The sequence below is a fragment of the Mus musculus genome, chromosome 6 (genome assembly GCF_000001635.26).
Source record: "Mus musculus strain C57BL/6J chromosome 6, GRCm38.p6 C57BL/6J".
Lineage (NCBI taxonomy): Eukaryota > Metazoa > Chordata > Mammalia > Rodentia > Muridae > Mus > Mus musculus.
Genome location: NC_000072.6, coordinates 41,098,544 through 41,123,495, shown reverse-complemented (window position 1 = coordinate 41,123,495; position 24,952 = coordinate 41,098,544). Strand labels below are relative to the sequence as shown.

Sequence of the window (24,952 nt, the reverse complement as noted above, 5' to 3'; positions counted from 1 at the left end):
TGTCATATTATGATGCAAAATAGTGCTTATTTATTTTATATATTATGTATTCCCTAAAGATCCACATATTAAAGGTTTAGTTTCACATAGTGTTCAGACAAAGAGCTTCAAGAAAGAGTACATCATGAAGAATTTTTTATCACCAATGGCCAATCTATAGATAGCTTTATATTACAAATGACATTGAATCATGGAGGCAACTTCAGAAAGAAGAGACCCATTGGAACATGTAGGCCACTGTACTCCTCTCTCTCCCTCCCTGTCTCCCTCTGTCCTTCCTTCCCTCCCTCCCATTATCCATCTTTCTTTCCTTACTCTCATGAGATAGGCAGTTCAGCTCTGCCATGTTCCTCCTGCTAGACTGTTCTGCCATACCTCAGGCCTAGCAACATACAACCCACATAATCATAGACCGAAATTTTGAAACGCTGAAGAAAACATACCTTTTTGTTTTTGTTTTTCCCAGTCCTGTTATAATTCCAGTATAAAATCCAGCATGAATGAACAACTTTCTGCTACTGGCTGCCCAATTACTACCTCCTGAGAGTCAAGTTACTGGCACATTGTAACAGGAAGATATGATACTTCAGTTTGTAAACTCAGCAAGTTGTGGAAAAGGAGTTAAAACTTGACATCTGGAATGGTCATCACTACAGCATTTTTTTTTTCCTGAGGCATAGGGAATGAGTCCTCCACAGGAGGAGTCCCTTTAAAGGCTTTCCAAACACAAGTGATCGGAAAAAAAAAAAAAACATACTAACAAGCAATACTAAACAGTCACAGGAGGTTGTATTCTTATATTTATTCACACCACAAACACAGAAAATTAAAATAATAACTACAGAATAAAGACCATGAATTTTAATATGGAGGGGGAGGGAGGTAAATAGTTAGAGGGAGAAGTGGGGGGGGGGAACAATGTAACTAAACTAACATTTTTAAAAGGATAAAGAAAAATAATTCTTCCTGAAGCATTTTTTAAAGGGAAAAGGAGTTCCAGAAATAAGAGGGAAAGGTACACAAGAATTGACATGGAAAAGTATCCCAAGGTCAAAAACAGCGTAACACAAATGAATAAGCACTGACTGCAGATAAATTTAGGTAGAATGAACCAGGGAAGGGTAAAGACTGGTGATACAAGATGACTGATGACAGGGGACCTTATGGCCATTCTATGCCAGGATTGGGAATGGGAGTGGGTGGGTTGGGGAGCAGGGGGATGGGGGAGGGGATAGGGAGAAAAAAGATAACATTTGAAATGTAAATAAAGAAAATATCTAATAAAATATTTTTTAAAAATGATCTACTATTTAATATAGCCAGAAAAGACATCACATAATTAACTCAGCTGTCAGAAAGGGGTTGAAGAGGTCACTGAAGGCCACAGGTATAGACATAGTGGCTGTAAGATCACTAAAGGGGTCATCATGAACTCCAACTAAAGAGTGATTTTACTCTCTGAAAAAAAAATCCAGAGATGAGACAAGCACCTATGAAAAGGTGTTAGAGTGGCCTCTAGTCAGGCTGAGACCTATGTTATAAGGTTCCTGGTTTGTCAGAGCTCAGTGACTCTTAGAGAGACAGGAACTTTCTTAGGTACACAGGCACTTTGTTCTCCTTATTTCCTTTCTGTGCAGAGGGGAGGAAACCCCACATCACTGTGCATCACCGCTGGCACAGAAGTACACTGATGTCTGAGAGGGGGTAGCCAACTCCAGAATGAGGGAGAAGTTCTCTTGGCTTGGTCTGGAGGCCTTGTATCCATCAGGGATATCTCCTTTCTCAGTGCTGCCAGCACCATATGAATAATGGATCAGCCTCAGCCCATGCCCCGTGTCCTGCCGATACCAGTACATGTTGTTGTGGTTATTAGTCTGATTACAGCTCAATGTCACCTTTCCTCCTGTTACTGCCACCTTGTTTCTTGGGCTTTGGGTGACTGCAGCCTCCATGTGTTCTATAAAAAGAAAGACAAAACCTGATGATGTCATCTTAGCAAAAAGACTTGGGAATTCTGGAGAGAGAAGCACACCTGTGGCCTGACCAGCACTCACTTGAACACAGGAGACTGGAGAGCACGAAGAAGAGCCTGGAGCCCATCTTGGGACCAAGGCAGGTTCTTGTATGTTCCAGCCCTGTTTGGGAAACTAGAGCTGGGTCTTTCAGTGACTTAGTGACATCACTGTCTCCAAAAAATGCTTGAACTGCACACACCACACCCTTCCTTACACAAACAAGTCTACTATTGATTATAATTTCACATTTGGACTATACAACAACATTTGTAGTATATACACACAAAGCATCAGCTCAGAGCAGAAAGAGTTTATGGCTTGTTTTCTACTTATACTTGTATGTACTCTTTCTCTGATTTTAGTCACCATATTAGACTTATTCCTGATAGGATAGAATTCCTTATATTTTCATGTTCCTTATGTTTTCATTTTTGTTACCTCTGTGATCTCAGTTGTACTCTCACAACATGCTTCATGCATTCTATGAGATTTCAACATTGCCTAATAAGCCAAAGAAAACTTTCAGTGCTATCTGTGGCTACAAAGACTGCCTGACACCCAGTAAGTTTACAAAGCACCAAGACTGGGGTCATTAAATTTGAACAATTGTTTTAAGAACTCTCCCACCTACTCAAGAACACAAGCGGTACATTGTAAACTCAACCCTCAGGCTATTCTCGGTGATAGAAATTCTCCCTTTGTTTCAGGTGACACTGTAGCTGAGGGACCTCAGACTTTGCCACTGTATTTTCTGTCAAGCGGAAATCCCTTCATCAATGTGAGTGAGCTGTCTTCCAGGTCATGTTCAGGTCTGGTGCTTATACGGTTCAAGAGAGTTGTACCAAAATCATTCAAAAGTTCTCGTGTGACCTTTGTCAAACTTTGCTAATGTGAAACACCTCTCTTCAATGGCAGTAAAAGTCCCTTCCTAGATAAAGCATATTCCAGTTACACACCACAAGGATAGTAACTCAGTTTGAAGCCTCCTTTCTGGGACCACACATCCTAGTGGGATTTAGATGGAAACTTTCTATAACCTTGCCCTGGTGGGGAAGGACTCAAAAGCAGGGTCAGGGCAGTGCTCAGAACAGAATCCGTATAAAGAAGGTGGAAACAGGATCTGACCTTCCCAGAAAGGACATTATCTTCCATGCCCATAGCTTGGCTAGTTCCTAGAGACCAAGAGCCACCAAAAAGGAGGCTATTACGTGTGGCAGAGTAAGTCTAAGGAAAAGGCACTGTCTGTTTAAGACTTAGATGTTTGGGGTAGGGAACATTAAGTTTCATAGCTTGTAGGATCATTTCAAATATGATCTACCAGTAATGTTAATCTTCTAAACAATACTCTGACTTCACTGGAGATAATGGAATTTGTGTAAATATCTCCTTTTTATTCCTTTTCAACGGATTGTTTACTAGCAAATTTTCTTTGTTGAAAATGTAAATCTCACCTTGGAACTATGAGAAAACAAACATAATCTGGCTTAATATCATACATCTATAATCTATCACCCTGCCAAACACACACACACACACACACACACACACACACACACACACACACACACACACCCCGAGTTCAGCTGATCTGAGAATACAAAAAAACAAAAAACATGAGTTTCTATGTTTTTTACACAAACTGAGTAACACCGAGAAAATTCAGAACTTTGATGTAGAAGGCACAGAGATGTACCTTTCAATTTTATTGTTTATGTTCTTAAACAAAAAATGTTGGAAAATTTCATAAGCTACTGATTCCTTCTTGAAGTGGTATATGTACGTCCTCACTGAGAAAATGGATATGATAATGTCTATCCTTGTCTTAAAGCATGTTGCCTATGGCCATAATCAATGACAGAGCAGAGTTTCTTACCATTGCCTAGGGGCTGGAAGGTATTAGTAGAGATCTGAGAGTAGCTGAAGGGCCTTGGCCCAGGCCAATGTTTAGGAACGGTCTGTGTGTCCTTAGCTAGGCAGTCAGAGGATTAGTAACAAGCTAGAAGCATTTCTGGTCCTTGGCTAAGGTTTAATGGCATCACCCAACCCCTCTCCAGTACATCACCAGCTGGAACAGAAAGATTAAGTTACAGAAAGCCAGTAGCTCTGTAAGGCTGTGGAGAGAGCTGGCACAGAAGTACACGGCAGAGTCCTCTAGCTCCAAGGCACTCATGTTCATCTCAGAGTGATAGTCATCAAACTGTTGGACTGAGAATCTGCTGGGCAGGTTTCCTTTATCTCTCTCCATTTTATCATAATGCTGAATGAAGAACTTTAGTTCCTGCCCCTGAGTCTGTTGATACCAGGCCACAGAGAGATGTCCAGAGATGGGAATACATTTTAGAATGGACCTTTCTCCCTTTCCTTTGATTATGTATCTTGGAGACTGGACAACCCCAGAATTTGCTGAACCTGGGGAGGAAGGAGACAGGGGTGAGTGTCTAGAGAAAGAGTAGGTCTGTGCAGCAGCAGCAGCAGCAGCAGCAGCAGCAGCAGCAATGAAGGAGCTTAGGAGCAGTCTTGCCAGCACTCTGGACTTACTTGTTCCCAGGAGAAAGAGAGCAACCCAAGATAGCAGGGTGGTGTTCCAGGCGGGGTCAGGGAAGGCAGTGTTAGACATGCTTCCTCTCAGGATACTGGTCTCTTTGGTGAGAGAGCAGGAGTCAGCTCCTCCTTTCTCCTCTTATCATCTCATTGCCTGTGATGTCAGATTCTGAGGTCAGTGATCTGTTGATACTGTTACTCCCATAGGCTCTCTGTAGTACTGGACCTAGTCTCAGCCCTTTTCCTTCTCAATAGAAGGGGAGATGGCTGTATTGAGTAAATAGGGCTGGGTGTGGGAAAGTCCTCTTCATGTTTTTCTCTGAGTCAGTTGCTTTCTTCTCTTCTTCTAGCTTCAGAGGGTTTTGGATTGCCAAGACTACAGTTTAAGTCTACAATCCATGCTCCCTGTGGTGACACACGGTGTGTGTGCATAGATGATAGGCTTTACCTCCCAGCCCCGTGCTTCTTAAGCCAGCGTTGTTTCTGGTTCCACAGCTTCTGCGGGCTGCATATCAAAGCACTGCATCCATCTTGTTTAGCACTGCCCACAGCTCACAAGTGGATCAGCAGCGCCCCCTAATGTGCAGCCACTGGATTGGATCGCTACTGACTATGATAGAGATGGGAGCTCTCAAAATAAGGCTTCTGGGGTATTCCAGAAACCTTAACACAGTTTGCAGTACCTGTTAATGCACCCAAATGTCAAATTTTGCCCATGGCAATGAGAACAGTTTGAAAGGACCGTCATTTTTCAAAAACAGACAAAACCCAAAGAAAACCACAACACAATGCAATTAAAAGATCTATTTATCATCTGTCTCTCTATCTCTCTATCTCTATCTTTCTACCTATCATCTATCTATTTATCTATCTGCATACCTATCTATCCTTACTCCTCTTTCTTCTTGTCATGGGCAGCTCAGCTCTGCCACATTTTTTCTGCCAGTCTGTTCTGCAACACCACAGGGCCAAAACAATGGGTCCATATATGCATAGAAACATCAGAAACACTGAGGAAAAAATTAAAATATTCCTTCTTCATTTCCATTCTTAGGTTTGTCATGATGCCAGAAAGGTAGCCATCATACAAATCTCCAAACTCCATTCTGACTCTTTCTTACTGCTCATTATATAAAATTCAGTGTGGCTTGGGTGGAGTTTTCCAGTTACCACTGAGTGGCACAAGTTACTCACACATTGTAACAAGAGAATATGATATTTTTATTTGTAAATTCAATAAGATATAGAAAAAGAATGATATATATTTTGAAATCTGGCATAGTAGTTCTGCCTGCTTTTTTTTTTCAATTAAAGACTACTGAGAGAAGCTCTATTACTCTTCCCCAAAATGAATACCCTACATGGTTGCCCAATCACAAGTGGGTAGCTTTAAAAATATACAATCAATTAACACTAAATAGAGTTTGTAGATTGCATTTATTTATTCATACCACACATACAAAACACAAACCAATAAGAATAATATAAGAAAAAGAAGCTATGAATATGAAAGGGGAGCAAAACTTGTGAGATGTTAGAGTTAGAACTAAATGAGGAAATAATGTTATTAAATTGAAACCTTAAGAAGGTAAAAGTAATCAAACCTGAAATATATTTTCACTGGGAGAAGAGATCTAGAAACAAGAGGGAAAGATAAAGTTCTTCCATGAAGAAGAAATGTCCTAGGGAAAAAAATCTCCAGAATAGAAAATACCACAACATATATGAAGAAGTACTTGAAATGTAGATAAAATTAGCTGATGAAGAAAACATCAGAGGATGTTGATTAATAGCTGATGACACCAATGAGTGAAGAAAAGTGACACATAACATTATGGGCTCTATACAAAAGAAGAGGCTACTGACCTATAGAATAAACACCGGCTGGAATGAGATCATATAAGTGACTCAGTTTGATTGTAAAATGGTGGGAGTTAATTGAAGGCCAATGGGACTGAAACTATGGCTGTGAGATTATCAAAAGCATCACCAGGAATTCCAATTAAAGATTCATTTTTCAGCCAGATGTGATTGCACAAGCCTTTAAATACATCATGAGAGAGAGAGAGAGAGAGAGAGGGGGGGGGGGAGAGGGAGAGAGGGAGAGAGGGAGAGAGAGAGAGAGAGAGAGAGAGAGAGAGAGAGAGGCAGACAGATCTCTATGACTTTTAGGCCAGCTTGGTCTACAATACTAGTTTCAGAATGACCAGGACTGTTATAAAGAAAAAAATGCTGTCTTCTTAAAAATTCATTTTTGTCTTTGAAAGCAGAAACAAGAAGTGGGGATAAGACAACCATCCTTGAAAAGGTGTTACAATGGCCTTCGGGCAGCTAGAAACCCATCCTGCAAGAGTCCTAGTTTCTCAGATCTCAGTGACTCTTATAGAGGCAGGGACTTCCTGAGGCACACAGGCAATTTGTTTTCCTAATTCACTTTCTGTGCAAAGGGGAGGAAGCCACACATCACTGTGCATCACTGCTGGCACAGAAGTACAAAGATGTCTGAGAGGGAGAAGCCAATTCCAGCAGGAGGAAGAAGTCTTCTTGCGTTGTTCTGGTGGCCTTGTACCCATCAGGGACATCTCCTATTTGAAGGTTGCCAGCACCATATGAGTAATGGATCAGCCTCAGCCCATGCCCAGTGTCCTGCCGATACCAGTACATGTAGTTGTGGCTATTAGTCTGGCGACAGCTCAATGTCACGTTTCCTCCTGTTACTGTCACCTTGTTTCTAGGGCTTTGGGTGACTGCAGCCTCCATGTGTTCTATGATAGAGAAAGACAAAGCCTGATGATGTCATCTGAGCAGAAAGACTTGGGAATTCAGGGGAGAGAAGCACACTTGGGCTAACCAGCACTCACTTGTACACAGGAGGCTCAAGACCAGAAAGAGCCTGGAGCCCATCTCGCGACCAAGTCAGGCTCTTGTATGTTCCAGCCCTGCTTGGGAAATTAGAGCTGGGGCTTTCAGTGACTTAGTGATGTCACTGTCTCCAACAAATGTTTGAGCTGCACAGTTAACACGCCACACCCCTTCTCTACAGACAATTCTACTATTAATTATCATCCCATAGTTGAACTGTACAATAATATTTGTAGTGTAAAGACATAAATTATCATCTCAGAACAGAAAGAATTTATGGCTTGTGTATTTATACTTGTGTATACTATTTCTTTGATTTTAATCAACATATTAGGCTTATTTTATTCCTAATAGGATACCATTCCTTATTTTATGTTGTTTTAATTTTTGGTACTTCTGTAATCTCGGCTTCATTATGACAAAATTCTGCATTCTGTGAGATTTGTTCTGATTCTTCACTTTGCCATTTAGGCAAAGAATAATAGTGTCCGTGCAGTCTATGGCTACAATAACTATGTGACATCCCGGTGGCTTATAAAGCATCAAGGTTGAGTTCATTACAATGTGAACAATTGCTTTAAGATCTTGCACACCAACTCAGGGACACAGCTCTGCATTCTAGGCCCAGCCTTCACTTTGCCCTCATTCATAGAAATTCTCCCTTTGTTTCAGGTAAGGCTATATAGAGAGTGGGCCCACATCTTTGTTCCTGTGTTTCCTCTCAAGTGGAAATCCCCATTAGTAATATGGGTAAGTGGTTTGCCTAGTGATAGTCCCATCTGGTGTGTGAAGTGTCCCAAGAAATTTTATCATAGTCATCCAAAAGCTCTTGTATCACTTTTGTCATAACTTTGCTAACATGTAGCACTTTTCTTTACTCAAGGGCAGTACAGGTTCCTTCCTAGGTAAGGCATTTCTCAGTTACTCCCTACATAGATAATATCTCGGTATCAAGCCCTCTTTCTGTGTCCATTCATCCTGTTGGGATTTTAATTGACACTTTATATAACCCTGCCCTGGTGAGGAAAGACTCACATCCAAAAGCAGAGATATAAGGGGTCAAGAGAACTCCCATATGATGAAGCTGGTATCAGAGTCTTGCCATTCCAAAAAAGGACATTGTCCTACATGCTCAGAGCTTGTCTAGTCCTTAGAAACCAAGAGCCATCAACAAATGAAGCCATTGTCATGGTTGAGTCAGGTTAAGAAAACAGCAATTTCTATTTTAGACTTAGACGGTTGGAATATGGAACATGAAATTTCATAGCTCTTAAGAACATTTCCAAGATAATGTCTGATCTACCACTAATGATATTTTTCTGGAAAATACCCTTATTCCATTGGAGATAGAACCATCTGCATGAACACCTTCTTACTATTCCTTTTTAATTTATAGTTTAATTGGTTGAGTAGCAACTTTCTCTTTGTTGAAAATTAAGCTTCGTCTTGACTTTCAAGATAAACCTTATCTGGCTTAATATAATACAGCTATAAGCTGTCAGGATCCCACCACACACAAACTAAGCTCAGCATATCCTGTAATACAAGAGACCAAGATACTCCATTATATTTTTGCCTAAACTGGGGAACAGCAAGGAGATTCCAAATGATTACTTTGAGGGCAAAGAGGTGTATCTTTCAATTCTGAGTCCTATTAAAATGTATAAAAATCTTCGTCTCCAAAACAGGCATGTTAATATCTACCCTAGTCATAAAATGCATGCCCTAGGGTAACACCCCAGCACAGAATAAGGTTTCCTGCAACTGTCTAGGAGCTGAAATGTACTGGCAGAGAGGTAAGAACATCTGGCAGGCTTGAGGCCAACCTCAACCTCAGTGTTAGGAATATCTATGTTAGCTCCAGTAGACCATAGGGGGATTAGTATAGAGATAAAATCATTTCTGGGCTATGGTGAAGCCTTCGTGGCATTGCCCAACCCCTTCCTAGTATATTGCCAGCTGAAACAGAAAGATTAAGTTACAGAAAGCCAGTAGCTTTGTAAGGCTGTGGAGAGAGCTGGCACAGAAGTACATAGCAGAGTCCTCCAGTTCCAAGGCACTCATGTTCATTTCAGAGTGATAGTCATCAAACTGTTGGACTGAGAATCTGCTGGGTAGGAATCCTTTGTCTCTCTCCACCTTTTCATAATGCTGAATAAGGAACTTTAATTCCTTCCCCAGAGTCTGCTGGTACCAGACCACATTGCTATGTCCAGAGATGGGAATACACGTCAGAACGGACCTTCCTCCCTTTTCTTTGATTATGTGTCTTGGAGACTGGACAACCCCAGAATCTGCTGAACCTGGGGAGGAAGGAGACAGGGGTGATCTAGAGAAAGGGTAGGTCTATGCAGCAGCAGCAGCAGCAGCAGCAGCAGCAGCAGCAGCAATAAAGGAGCTTAGGTGCAGTCCTGCCAGCACTCAGGGCTTACTTGTTCCCAAGAGAAAGACAGTAACCCAAGATAGCAGGGTGATGCCCCAGGCAGAATCAGCGAGGACAGTGTTAGACATGCTTCTTCTCAGGATGCTGGTCCTCTTGGTGAGAAAGTGAGAGTCGGCTCCTCCTTTCTCTTTCCTCCTTTCATCTTACTGCCTATGATGTCAGGTTCTGAGGTCAGCGATCTTGCTGACTCCCATGGGCTCTCTGTACTCTTGGGTATACAGTGTTGGCTATGCCCTTCTGTGCTTTAGGCTCAGCCTGCTTAGTGGATGGAGAGATGACTGTACTGAATAAATAGGGCTGGGGATGGGAAATCCCCTTCATGTTTTTCTCTGAGGAAGTTGCTTTCCTCCCTTTTCCTAGCTCTAGATGGTTTTAGATTGCCAAAACTACAGTTTAAAGCCACCTTTGCTGATGCACAGTGGTTTTGCAAATATGATGTCATTCCCTGCTCTGTTCTGGGTCTCCGGAGCCATCACTATATCTGGTTCCACAGACAATACCCTACTGTGGGCTCCAAAACCAGAGTTCTCTTTGCAGTCACTTTTGAAGAAATGCCAGTGGGTCCACAGCGCCACCTAGTGATCAGCTGTGCAATCACTGGACTGTACCGCTACAGGCTGAGAGGTAGAGGATTGAAGCTCTCAACAAATCTAGCATCAGTGGTGGTTCAGAAAACATCACAAAGATGTTGACAGTACCAGGTACTTGCTGAAATCTCAAATTTTGCCCGTTGTCATTAAACTAATTGTTAGGTATCAGCTGCCCCTGGAAGTGGTTGGAACTAGTAAATAAAGGCTTTAGTCGAAGCAAATACCCAGAAGGCCAGATGGTAGCTGCTGTCAGTGAAGAAGAAGCCTCTGGACATTTGGAAAAATAAACCAGACCAAAAAAAAAAGGGGGGGGGGGAGAAAGCTGAGAAGGTAGAATTTTGGAATTGTTGTTGCAGACAGCTGGATAGCCTTTGAGGAAACTTAAATATTAAAATTTATGTTGCAATTCCTGATTGTATTTTTAAATAAACATTCTTTTTTAAATGTATTTATTTATTATATGTAAGTACACTGTAGCTGTCTTCAGACACTCCAGAAGAGGGAGTCAGACCTTTTGATGGATGGTTGTGAGCCACCATGTGATTGCTGGGATTTGAACTCAGGACCATTCTGAAGAGCAGTCAGTGCCCTTAACCACTGAGCCATCTCTCCAGCCCCACTGAGTGCATATTTCACCACCAGTGTATCTTCACCTCACTTATATCTTATTCTCATTTCCTCTGTGTTTTCCTTTCAGCATCATTTTCAAATTCATTAATTCATCCTTCTGGGTCATCCAGTCTACTGTTACTTACAGTGAGTTATTGCTCATCACAGACTCTGCAGTTTCTACTCTGGAAGCATGAGTTGGATCTTTGCATGTCTCCCTCATTTTTACAGACAGGTTGAGGTATGTGCTACAGTTACACAGTTAAATGTCATAGTAGCTGACTTGTCAGAAACAAGTTTGTTTCTAGTGATTAATTTTTCTCCTAGTGATGAGTCCTATTTACTTCCTTCTTTGCAAAGTTGTAATCTTTTTTGAGATGTAAAACTGTACATTTTATGTTTGAGGAAGTAAGATACCATGGTTTCCTTATTAATACATTCATAGATTTGTTAAGCAATGTGCCTTGTGTCACTGAGAAACAAAAGTCAGAGAAATTTTTAGCAATTTTATTGCTCTTTGTAGGCTTTGAAAAGATAGATATAAAACATAGATATAGTCAGAACTTAAAAGTCCATAAAGTGAATGTGAGGTAGAAAAGTGTGCAGCTTTATTACAATGAGGTATTGACATAAGTCTAGTTCTTACATATTACACATATAAGACATATGCAAAGTGAAAGAAATCAGGCACAAAGAGAAAAAACTTCAATTCTAACATACACTTCCTAAAATAGACAAGATGAAGGCTCTGAGGGAAGAATAGTTCCTATTTAGAGTTTAAAGATGAAAACTTCTTGGGAAAGCCGTGATGGTGATGGTTCTACAGTACATAAACATTGTACAATATCATGGGACAATAAATATGAAAACACAGATGGAATTCAGAAAATGACTGTCCAATACTCTACTTTGTTTCTGCTTCTTCTGAACTAAAAAGTGCTTGGGGGAAAGCAAGTGAAGAAAAATCTTTCTCTCAGCTTCCCCTAGTAGACTAAGCACCGATTCCCCAAAAGAAATATGAAATTTCTTTCCCAGAAGTCCCACCAACCAGGAATGATTAGTTGACTTATGTGAGGAGACACCAGAAGCCTCCTAGATAGACTACACAAAAGTCTATCACTCATTTTCCAATGACCATTTACAGTTTTCTCCCAAACAATTCATTCTTCCCCACTTGTCGTCATCATTTTATATCTCAGCTTGTGAAAAGGAAAATAGAAGTTTCTAGATAAGGGTATCACTTTAGATATTCACTTTGCTTTCATTTCACATCCCCAGGGTTGACGTTCGTTAACTTGCATAGCATTTTGACTATTAATCGTGAATTTATGTTAAGACTCATTGAAGAGGGTAAACAAATATGCACTCCCTGTAACCATCAATGTGCAGATATTTTGTTACTATCTACTTCATTACAATCCTTAAAGGGTAAAAGAGAGACAGAGATGATTTTCAAAATGAGAAAAGTGAATAAATGTGAGTATTAATAACTGGACCCTCCAAAGGTACTTAAAGGAAAAGATCTCAAGTAATTAAGGTATATTGGTATCTAAAAGAAGTGTTATTTGTCAGAAAATGTACTATGAAGGGTTTCTGATGTGGCTGTAATTTTCCACCATTTCCCTTCCAACACCCCCAATCTCATCCCCCCTGTCCCCGCTTACTAACCCACCCACTCCCTCTCGAGTCCTAGGATTCCCCTACACTGGGGCATCAAGCTTTCACAAGACCAAGGTCCTCTCCTCTAATTGATGTCCCACAAGGCCATCCTCTGCTACATATGTGGCTGGAGCCATAAGTCCCTCCTTATGTACTCTTTGGTTGGTGATTTAGTTCCTGGGAGATCTGGAGGTACTGGTTGGTTCATATTGTTGTTCCTTCTGTGGGACTGCAAATCCCTTCAGCTCCTTCGATTCTTTCTCTAGCTTCTTCATTGGGGACCCTGTGCTCAGTCCAATGGATGGCTATCAGCATCCACTTTTGTATTTGTCAGGCACTGGCAGAGCCTCTCAGGAGACAGCTATATCAGGCTCCTCCTGTCAGTAAGCACTGTTGGCATCCACAATAGTGTCTGGGTTTGATGACTGTATATGGGATGGATCCCCAGGTGGGGCAGTCTCTGAGGGACCTTTCCTTCAGTTTCTGCTCCAAATTTTGTCTCTGTATCTCCTTCCATGGGTATTTTGATTCCCATTCTAAGAAGGACAGAATTATCCACACTGGTCTTCCTTCTTCTTGAGCTTCAGGTGGTCTGTGAATTGTTTCTTGGCTATTCTGAACTTCTGGGCTAATATCCACTTATCAGTGAGTGAATATCATGTGTGTTCTTTTGTGATTGGGTTACCTCATTCAGGATATTTTCTAGTTCTGTTGATTTGCCTAAACGCTTTATGAGTTCATCATTTTTAATAGCTGAGTAATACTCCATTGTGTAAATGGACCACATTTTCTTTATCCATTCCTCTGCTGAAGGACATCTGAGTTCTTTCCAGCTTCTGGCTATTATAAATAAGGCTGCTATGAACATAGTTGTGTCCTTATTACATGTTGGAGCATCTTCTGGTTATATACTCAGGAGTGGTATAGCTGCGTCCTCAGGTAGTACTAGGCCCAATTTTCTGAAGAACCAACAAACTCATTTCTTGAGTGACTGTACCTGCTTGCAATCCCACCAGCAATGGAGGAGTGTTCCTCTTTCTCTTCATTCTTGCCAGCATCTGCTATCACCTGAATTTTTGATCTTAGCCATTCTGACTGGTGTGAGGTGGAATCTCAGAATGCAAATGGATCCATTCTTAACACCTTGTACAAAGCTCAAGTCCAAGTGGATCAAGGACCTCTACATAAAATCAGATATACTGAAAATAATAGAAAAGAAAGTGGGGAAGAGCCTCAAGCACATGGGCACAGGGGAAATTTTCCTCAAGAGAACACCAATAGCCTATGCTCTAATATCAAGAATTGACAAACAGGACTTCATAAAATTGCAAAGCTTCTGTAAGGCTAAGGACACTGTCAATAGGAAAAATGGCAGCCAAGAGATTGGGAAAAGATCCTTACCAACCCTACATCTGATCGAGGGCTAATATTCAATATATACAAAGAACTCGAGATGTTAAACTCTAGAGAACCAAATAACCCTATTAAAAATGAAGTACAGAGCTAAACAGAGAATTCCCAGCTGAGGAATACCAACTGGCCAAGAAGCACCTAAAGAAATGTTCAACATCCTTAGTCATCAGGGAAATGAACATCAAAGCCTTTGCTTTCTTTTTTCCACCTAGCTCCGGAGGCTTTAGATCACCAAAACTACAGTTCAAGTCTACAGTTATTTCTCCCTCTAGTGGTGCACAGTGTGTGTGCAAAGATGATTGCCTCCTGAGCCAGAACTGTTTCTGGTTCCACAGCTAATACCCTATTGTGCCTCCAAACCAAAGCTCTGCCTGCATCCACCTACTGATGTGAAGCCAGAAGCTCACTAGATGGTTCCTCAGTGCCCCATAGTGACCTGCTATAGACACTGACTGGGCTGTAACCTGACAGGCTGTGTGGAAGAGGCTGGGAACTCTCAAAATCAGGCATCTGTGGTGGGCATGAAAACATCAGAGTGATTGCCAGTTGCAGTTTACCCAGCAAAATCTCAAATATTATCTGTGCCATTGAGAGAGAAACTCATTTAAGAAAGAAGAATTTCTAATTCCTGCCATAGTGCTGCAGGGGTCCATACACTATTCACTAGGTATCAGATGCCTTCGGAAGGAGTGGGCCTGGGCAAAACAGTCTTCAGTCCAAGGGAATTTTCATGATGCACTGACTAACGATACTGTCAATGGAGACATCTTCTGAGCGCTTGGAAGAATAAACTAGTCTAAAGAAAATAAAGCTGAGAAAGGTAGAATATTGAAATTATTGTTGTAGATTCCTAGCTAGGTTTCAAGAAGTTTATGTATTAAAATTTTCATTGGACACTCAGATTGCATGTTTGACTATTGGCATTATCCTTGCTTCACTTATACCTTGCTCTCATTTTCTGTGTTTCCTTATGAATATCATCTTCATATTCATCAACCCTTCTATCTAAAGGACCCAATCTACTATTACAGTCATCTATTTCTCATCACAGACTCCAATATTTACTTCTGGAAGTTTGGTATGAATTGTTGCATATCTCCCTCATTTTTATAAATTGGTGAGGGTATGTGTTGCAGTTATACTGTTTAATGTCATTGTCAATTTGTCAGAAATAGATTGCTTTCCTGTGATTAATTTTTATCCTAGTAATAAGCCCCATTTTCTTCCTTCTTTGTAAAGCTGCAATTTTTTCTTTAATACTAAACAGTATATTCATGTTTTGTGTTCCTAGATACCATAGTTTTCTTACGAGTGCACTCATGCATAGCTTTATTCCGTAATGTGCTCAATTCACTGAAAAATAGAAATCATGGAAAATCTTGGCAGATAATTGTTGGTCCTTACAATATATACATACATATATATATATATATATACATACATATATATACATATATATACACACATATATACACATATATATACATATATATACATATATATATAATGTGTGTATATATCTATACATATATATCATTATATATCATGTTATCATATAGTATATACCACATATCACATATCATATATCACATATAATATGCCATATATTTTATATCATGTTATATGTTTTATATTATTTATATATCATTTATATATTACACATTATATATTATATACTATATACCATAAAGTATATATTATATGTCACATGCTATATGTCTTATGTCATGTGCCATATATTGCATATTATATATTTATTATATATTATATAAAAGGTTCAGAGAAAATCCATGATATTTTTTAAGGCTGGCCTTGACATTGCTTTGCTTTGGCTGGGCCACTGCTTAGCATAGTGTAGACTGAGTTAGTGACATTGAGACCTGGATTGTGTAAATACAATGCAAATTCGCAATTTTGTAAGAAAGCATCTGTTTGTCGTTATTACTTGCTCCCTTTGATGTTGAAGAACCAGACAACTCATTTCTTCAGAATTTAGGACAGCAATGAAGAGGGCTAAGCATCTGAGGTTTGTGAACAGAAGGTGCCTGTGGTACGTTGTGGCTAAGCCACTGAAAGAGAGGTGCTCTGTCGAGTCCCGCTTCACAGTCTGGGTCTTCAGAATAGAGTAGGATCCTTCAAGCCTCTCAACAGTAAAGTGATGACTAGGAAATCCTGATTTGTCTGGTGGAGCTCCATTCTGTAAATAAGTTAGAAACCATGGCTCTTGCCCCAAGATCTGTCGATACCAGTAAAGGGGATTGTGTCCTGAAATTAGATCACCCTGAAACATACATCCTTTCACTTTTTGGTGATCCTATGAGTAGGAGACTGGGAATATATATTTTTACACACACACACACACACACACACACACACACACACACACACACACACAGAGAGAGAGAGAGAGAGAGAGAGAGAGAGAGAGAGAGAGAGACAGACAGACAGACAGACAGACAGACAGACAGACAGACAGTAGAACTTCATGATATTCTGAGGATTCACCTGCCCCTAGGAAGTGAGAGGCCACATATCAGAAGTGCCTGGTGTCCGTGGCATGGTTTGCAGAGGATGATAACTATCTAGATCAGAGTCCCTGTGAGCAACAGAGAGTAAATACAGGTATCCATTGTACCCACAGGGTTGTTCTCACAGTGACATCAATGAGCTTCAGAACTATCTAATATCAAGCCTAGGATACCAGAGTTTGAGGTTTGTCATTTTATCCTGTATCAATAAGGCTGCTTGGAGGATAGAAGTAAAGTACTGGCATTGTAGGAAATGCTATAAGATAGAAATGGAATGGTGCAGAATTCAGAGAAAGGCAAAACCATGGTTTAATTTTAACACATGCTCATTCTGAGAGCACCACTTGCCTCTCCTCTGCACCCCAGGTCCCACTTAGCTCATTTTGTTCTTTCCACATTGTCAGTTGTCTCTTGCCACCTGGATGTTTCAATTCCACCTCACATTAGAGATCTAAATTCTGCCCTCCACACTCCATCAGAGATGTCCTACTTCTGATCTTGCTCCTGAATTCACCTGTCTCTAATTATGCTTAAAAGAAATCACTGGTTGCTTAAGGTTGAATGAAGGAATTAATAAAAAAAAAACTTGTCCCAAAATCTATTTGAATTGAATCATAAAAGCAAGAGAAGAAATTCTGCCTCTGACAGATACCAAAGCAAGTTACAATCTTTAGTTAATTTTAGAGGGTTAAAACATTCTTTACTAATTAATTAATCTCCACACTTTCATGTGGCTTTTGGTCCTCAACACTTTACTATGACACCTCTTGATTTTCAGTGATGTTTCTAAAGGATGCTTCAAAATGTTACTTTCAAAATACACCTTACTTTCAGGAGGAGTTAGAACTTTCTACCCTAACATTCTAACAGGACAGTAGAAATTGGCAATTGAATCAATGTTGATTTTCCTCACAGTTTGCATTGTAAGTAATTAATAGTTTGCTACTATTGCTAGTTTGACTCACACTGCTTCACAGAAGGAGCCCTGTATGAGAGAAACAATAATAACAGCCCTTGACACTGTAGGGAAGCTAGATTTGTTAGGAAAGATGATTAAAACCCTAGTCAATAGTTTAAAAAGCAGAGATGGCCTAGCTCAGTCTAGGTTATCCAAAGAGGGAATCCACAGTCTATTTACAAAGTGAGACCAACTTAAAGAAGTTACTCAACTTACAGGATATAACAAATCTTCAACTTGAGGTGTTCCACTATCTTATAAAACTTCTGCATGGTTCCATCTTGTGTTATTGCATAGAGATGCTGCCACTTTAGTGAGACATTTTTAGTCACTCTATCCTCCTTCATCTGTTTTGAAGGGGTCTGCACAAGGATGATATCAGAAGCCTATGCAGTGTCAGTATAGTGGCTAGCATACCTATGTACGGAAACAAAGGAAGTTCAGCAGTTCTATGTTCTGAGACGTCCCCAAGGGTTCTGGCTGCTACATCTTCTGAAGACACAAAGGGCAGTCAAGCAGAGGAAAACAGACTCTTAAAATACCTTAGCAAAAGGAATCTCATTTTCAGTCCAGAACCCTTATAATTTTGGTGTATATAGATCCTATAGTAAGATTTGGTAAATTCCAAAAGCATATCCAATATTCTCATGATCATACAAGACAGGGCCAGGTCCATAAAGGTAAAGGACATCTCAGTGTTTCAGTTCTGTAGGGGCAAAGCCTCCTTTGAGCCGCTGAGTCTGGTACATATATGTCTGTGATATTGTTTCTGCTCATGGCTCCACTCACAGGTCTTTCTAAGAATATTTGGGTCTTTTATCTTCTGCTTGGTCAATTGTCTTATGTAATTGTCTTGTGCAGTAAGAGTTTTAATATTCAATAATAAGATATACTGACTTCAAAGAAGAGTCATACTATTTTCCCATTGTTTCTCTGAGCTTTCTTGTACACATGCCTCTGAGTGGTATAGTGAGTGTGAGGATGGAGATTGGCTTTGGATAGCAGAACCCTTTGCTTCCAGGTATTGCTTTGTCTCCAGGTATCTATAGATCCAAAGACACGTTTAGTAGTGAAAGTCTTAGACTTAACTGCTGACATTCATCATAGATACACAGTGTTACAAACCATGTTCTTGATGCAGGAATCTAGGAAAATTCGAGGTAACAAATACCCACTAGATTCCTAAAAATATCAGTCTTTTATCAAGTGCTGCACAGTCATGTGTCTCCTAGATTTTAGGTCAATCTCCATTCTCTAGGAGCTGAGGGGAGCTTGGGCTTCCACCCTGCACACATGTGGAATCTAAGCAACCAGTGAGACATCATTGAAATAATAATATTACTTTGATAATGAAAGAGTTGGAAGAAGAAGATGAAAACTGTTATGGAAGATGAGTATTATTTAAGGAGATTGAAACAGAGAGAAGTTTCAAAGGCATAAAGGAAAAAATACTTAAGCTACTTTAATACAAAACTCATTGATCTTGGAAACCCAATGCAGAAGTGGTAAAGGCTGTTGCTGGGCAAGTGTTCTGCTCAGAATCGTGTCTGAATTGTTGCAGTCTTACAGAATTCTAAAGATAAACTTTGGTATAGAAGTCTGTGCATGTGTGGGAGGTGTGTACAGCATGGGGTGGGTGGAGACAAGCTCTCTTTGAAGCCTTCAGAAGCCTTTGTGAAAAGTCCTTATCTCAGACAGGCAAGCATGAGTCCACACCCTTCCTAACACCCTGGCTCCAATTTTATCTTGATGTGATAGAAAGATTTTCACTTTGGTGTCGTCAAACTTCTGTGACACAAATATATCTGAAACGCTCATTGCTCAAACCTACCCTTTCATCCTAGCTCCTATCCCTTTGTTCCTTGTGACTTTGCCCTTTCCATACTCAGGAATATATCTTAAGTCCCCAAGGGAACAGAATAACCTTAATCTTAAACAGCACAAGAAGTGCTTCCCTGTCAGTCCAATGAGTCTACTACTCCCTAGAGGGGATCACTAACAATGTCTGGTAACTGATATTCTGAAGAATGTCAATAAGAAAAGTCAAGTTGACTTTTATCTATGGAGCACCACTCCATCAAAACTGAAGGTAGACGATTCTCTCCATCTTCTGGAGAGAAACTATCTTGCAGGTACACTGTCGTGTCTTCCCTATGACTTTCCACGTGTTTATTTTCTGTGAACATCATCACCTCTTCAGTATAAATAAGCCCTGTCTCTATCCTTGAGACAATTCCTCCAAGTCCTTTTATGTACTGAACAAGCAGAAGAATTTGTGTTCTCCTGGTTCTCATCTCCACACTTCCATAATGATGGAGAGGTTGGTTTTGGAATGAGAGAAGGTAAAAGGAAGTCAAAGCCATTCTTTAGAGACCTGCAATTCACACTCAGGACAGTAAAGCAAGGCACTCTTCACTTGCTGGCCAACACCCACCACTACCAAGGCCATCACTTCTGGCCTTGCTATGAAGGGGACAACCTAGTATATACTAGGTTGGGAAGTTCTAAAGAGCAACCTTATTTCCATTTCCAGATGTGATTTGTAAAATGAGTTTCTAATTGGCTTTTAATGGCACTCCTTGCCCTGGATTTCTACAAAACCAATTTCCCAGGCATGTGTCTATGCTTGAGACATTAAAATTAGCTGTTGGATAAAAAAAGGAAGGTTATACAACAGACTTGAAACAGCTTAGGTAGTGGTTTGGGGAATCCTGGTGTCTCCTTGTAGAGTTCTCAACTGCCTCTCTGTTCCTCTTCATCCCTGTACTTTCTTCCCAACCTATCCAAAGACGCTGGGTTTCTTTGCTTCTATTTTCATTTACATGTACATGTCTGTGTGTGCATGTGTGTATGTGCATGTGTGTATGTGCATGTGTGTCCTGGCTAGTTAGTTTATTTGGGTGGGGGTGGGGATGGGGGTGGGGGGCGGAGAACATGACAAAATCTATAGCCATTCAGGACAAATGAACCTCAATTTAGCAAATGCTTCCATCAAATTGGCCTGTAATCAAATCCCTTGGCCATTTTCTTAATGATTGATCAGTAAGCTGATGACCCCAGCTCACTAAAGGTGGTACCATCCTTGGAAAGTAGTCTTTAGTTGTACAGAGGAGGAAACTGAACAAGCAATGGGTAGCAAGCCAGCAAGTAGTGTTCCACTATGGCCTCTGCTTCACTTCCTACCTCCATGTTCCTGTCTTGAGTTCCTGTTCTGTTCTGACTTCTTCCCATCACTGATGGATTGCAACCTGTGAACTAAATAAATCCTTTCCTTCCCAAATTACTTTCAGTTACAGTTGTTTATTACAACAATAAAAAGCAAAGTAGGAAAATGTATGTGTGTTGTGTATGTGGAGAGAGAGAGAGAGAGAGAGAGAGGGAGAGAGAGAGAGAGAGAGAGAGAGAGAGGAGAGAAGGTACCCAGCGTTTGTCCCCACTTTCTCCATTTTCATTTCAATGAGAACTCCTCACAGAGCTCCTTTCTTAGTTTGTTCATATCTGCATCTCTGTTACATCTTATTTGAAATGCAGTTTTCTCAAATATAAGCTCTCATGACAGAGGAAGAAAAAAACCACATACAGTCCCTTCTCACTCCCAACATCAAGATGATTTACCTCCCATGGAGAGGTTTACACTGCACCCTCTATTTACAGTTCCTGTTCTGAAGACTGACAACCACAACTTGGGCTCCTCCCGCTGCCACTCCAGTGACCCTCTGGTCTCTATGATAGCATTGCATGCAGATGTAATCAGACTGTCACTGGTCATAGGGAGCTAGAATTTATTCTATTTAAATACAGTTATTAGTCTTTTTGCAAGGCAAAGGTAACTCCCATTAATTATGCTCCGTGAGCATTAATTGAGGCATGAAACAAGTTCTGGAGGGCTCCATATCTCTCCTTTCCCCTCCATTCCCATCAAGTGATATAAAAAGTATGATTGGCACTCTCAGATAGGCTAGGATTGTGAATGACAGAAGAACTGAGGTCATCAGAGAAGAGAAGCTGAAAGGAAGTTGCTCAGACAGTTGAAGAAAGATCTGTCAGAACTTGAAAATCATTCAGCAGTGATGTTAAGATAATTATGACATTAGAATTATACCTGTCTTCCCATTAGAGAATAGTAGACAATTAACGAATTTCTCTCTCTCTCTCTCTCTCTCTCTCTCTCTCTCTCTCTCTCTCTCTCTCTCTCTCTCTCTGTCTCTCTCTGTGTGTGTGTGTGTGTGTGTGTGTTTCTGTCTGTCTTACTCTCTTTTATATTTATGTATCATATATATGATATATATCAAAATAGATAAGAAATATGCATATGCAGTTAAGAGTCAGTGACACATGCTTATAGAGAAAAGGAATTATTACAAAACACTAAAGTGGAAAAATTGGTTACTAATAATAGATAGGAGTATAAGGATATCATTAGCATTTTATTTATACACCATTGAATTTTTAATATTAAAAGGTATTTTATCTCCATAAAACTATGACATTTATAATTTTTTCATCAGGTGGAATATTTTATAATTTCTAAATAGAAAAAGACAAAAATCTATACCAGTGGGACACTGAAAAAAGGTTCATTTCCTTAATAAACTTAATAAATTGTAAAGCATAAAAGGCCCAAGAATTTAAGTATCGTGGCTGGCTTATGACTGGGGGTGGGTAAAAAGGAGTTTGATGTACTTGATATGTCTGTTTGATTTTAATAATTATAACTAACTTGGCTTTGACCTGTTAAATCCTGCCTACCATGAGAAAGTCAGGGCAACCTGTGAACTAAATAAATCCTTTCCTTCCCAAATTACTTTCAGTTACAGTTGTTTATTACAACAATAAAAAGCAAAGTAGGAAAATGTATGTGTGTTGTGTATGTGGAGAGAGAGAGAGAGAGAGAGAGAGAGAGAGAGAGAGAGAGACTCTTTATTCTCAGAGAATTTGAATAATTCTGTATTTAATAGGAAAAGTGCATTAGCACCATCTAGTGCCTAGTGTTTTAAATCTGAATTAAGTTCCTTGTATAATTTCTATTAATTCATGTTTTAATTTCTCTGGGCCTCTAGAGAGACTCGGTTTTGTTTATAATTCAGGTCATGTCAACTACACTATTATTCTAGAATTCATCGTAGGTTACAACTTTGTCAAGTGTGACTTCAGCAAGTAGGTGCGAAGATCTATTTTCCCTAAAGAAGATGCCTTTTAAGCTTTGATTCTCAAGTCATCTATTTTTGTTCTTCTCTGCCTCAGGACATTAAATTACACAAGTCTTTGAAGACTTAATGTGAATCATTCAGGCAAGAAGCTTGTGTTTTAATCTACTTTCGGTCTGTATTGAGGGATTATTTCAACCTCAAATGATTCTCAGAATTTTACAAAACCACATACTATATTCACTCTATAAATGGATTCTGCATTGTCATAATTGATGCTTTATAGCTATAAAGGAGGAACTGAACCTTCCTTGTTTAAAGTAAGCAGAGAGCTCTGGTAAGTGCCTTGTACCATGGCCGAGGTTGAGAATGGGTAGCAGATGAAACACAGTTATGTCTTGGACATCCAAAAACCCACAAATGCACACTCATGAGACAATGTAGCAGGTGTCCTATCCTCAAATTATCAAGAAGTATCTTTCTCTCAAGAAAATCAAGTGGCATTAGAGAAGTCATTTGTTTTCTCCATCACTTTTTATTTCTAGTGTTGATGATTTTTCGACTTGCTATCCTATCTTCAGAAGACACCAAAATCTAGGCAGAAGATGAGGGACTGAAATAGAGAGAAGAAAGAAGCCCAGGAGGTTAGTGAGAGGATATGAAGCTCAGACTTGCAGAAAGGAGTGTGATCACGATAAAACTCAGGATAGAAATTTCTGGTTCCATAAGATAAAGGGATAAAGATTCTCAGATAATACGGCTGGACTTCTGAAATGGCCAAGTCAAAAACTAAAGATGATTTCCTTATATTTCTTTGTTCAAATATTGGGCTTTAGTACTTAGGACATCTTTTGGGACAAGCAATAAAATCAGAACAAAACCACAGTTCCTACAAAAGGAGCTTTTCAGCCCCAAGAAGAAGAGAGGAAGTTTTTGTTTATCAACAAATAAATGTGAAATAGTGACTGTTAAGTCAAAATCAGGAAAATCTAACATGCTCTAGTGTCCTAATCTAATAGTCAAAAGAACATTTCCTTAAGGAAGTGGTGTTGGGCATCAGGGAGAAAGGTTGACATACATTCACAGAGAGTACAGATTGGGAGAAGCAGAGCCTTTTGGTCAAAGCAAAGTAGTTAAGAAAAGGAAATTATGGCTAGGCTGCAGAAGGTAGGTACTCTTGGGTAAGAGCTGAGTTCTTGGCCAACATTATTTTCTCTGATTCAAAGATTACCCTGTGATGTCACTTTTACTATCTTTTTACCATATTTTGAAGGTTTCCTGCAGTTCCCAACCCATAATATGCAAGTTCTCATCTCTCTCCTTTTTCACTTACTCTGTACTGAGGCCATTGCTGGAGCTTACTTACACATCATACTTTGCACACTTACACTTGAGCAGGAGACCAACAAACAAGCAGTGATGGGAACCTCCTCTCCCAACTCTACTTGGACATCCTCACATTATCTTTATGATTTGGGATTCTAACCACATGGGTTTTCTTGTTCATTTGTTTGTTTTTGTTCTCTCTATATGTATTCCTTTTAGACCAGCATTCTTAACCTTTGCCTTAAGTGGCAAGTAATGCTGCTCTTATCAAATCTGAACGGAACCTGTGTTGGTAGTAAATTATTAAGAATATGATTTCTCCCAATCACTCTGCAACTTTATCAGCTTATATCTCAGAACTGCGAAAAGGTGTTTGTACCCTGAAGTTTGCATGTATAGCATTCTACATAATTTCAGTTTCTCTTCTAAACCATCCTGCCTTCAGAGTCTGGCAGAGATGTGAAGAGAATAGAGGGTACTAAGACAACCAACTGTCCAGGTTTGTAAGTTCTATATTTTGGCTACTTTCTTTCTAGAACACATTGCTTCATAGCTCTCTCTCTCTCTCTCTCTCTCTCTCTCTCTCTCTCTCTCTCTCTCTCTCTCTCTCTCCTCTCTCCTCTCTCCTCTCTTCTCTCTCCTCTCTCTAATTAATTAATCAATCATTTTATTCGTTTACATTTCAAGTGATATTCCCCTTCCTGGTTTCCCCTCCACAACCCCCCATCCCAGCCCCCTCCTCTTTGGATCTATGTGGGTGCTCCTCCACTCACTCACCCACTCCCACCTCATTGCTCTAGCATCCCCCTATGTTGGGGCATCCACAGGACCAAGGGCCTCGCCTCCCATCAATTAGACAGT

General features: G+C 40.0%; 1 pseudogene, 4 gene segments (V, D, J or C) and 1 further gene; all 6 read right to left on the bottom strand.

Moving 5' to 3' along the window:
* Tcrb (T cell receptor beta chain) overlaps positions 1–24,952 on the bottom strand; it is a 667,076-nt gene that overhangs the window by 434,876 nt on the left and 207,248 nt on the right.
* Positions 1,664–2,100, bottom strand: Trbv13-2 (T cell receptor beta, variable 13-2). The segment is given in 2 exon segments: positions 1,664–1,957; positions 2,055–2,100. Coding segments are annotated over 2 exon segments (340 nt in total).
* On the bottom strand, positions 4,132–4,632 carry Trbv12-2 (T cell receptor beta, variable 12-2). The segment is given in 2 exon segments: positions 4,132–4,424; positions 4,554–4,632. Coding segments are annotated over 2 exon segments (372 nt in total).
* Positions 7,028–7,460, bottom strand: Trbv13-1 (T cell receptor beta, variable 13-1). The segment is given in 2 exon segments: positions 7,028–7,321; positions 7,418–7,460. Coding segments are annotated over 2 exon segments (337 nt in total).
* On the bottom strand, positions 9,429–9,929 carry Trbv12-1 (T cell receptor beta, variable 12-1). The segment is given in 2 exon segments: positions 9,429–9,721; positions 9,851–9,929. Coding segments are annotated over 2 exon segments (372 nt in total).
* Trbv11 (T cell receptor beta variable 11) lies at positions 16,193–16,691 on the bottom strand (annotated as a pseudogene). The gene is given in 2 exon segments: positions 16,193–16,460; positions 16,638–16,691. Coding segments are annotated over 2 exon segments (322 nt in total).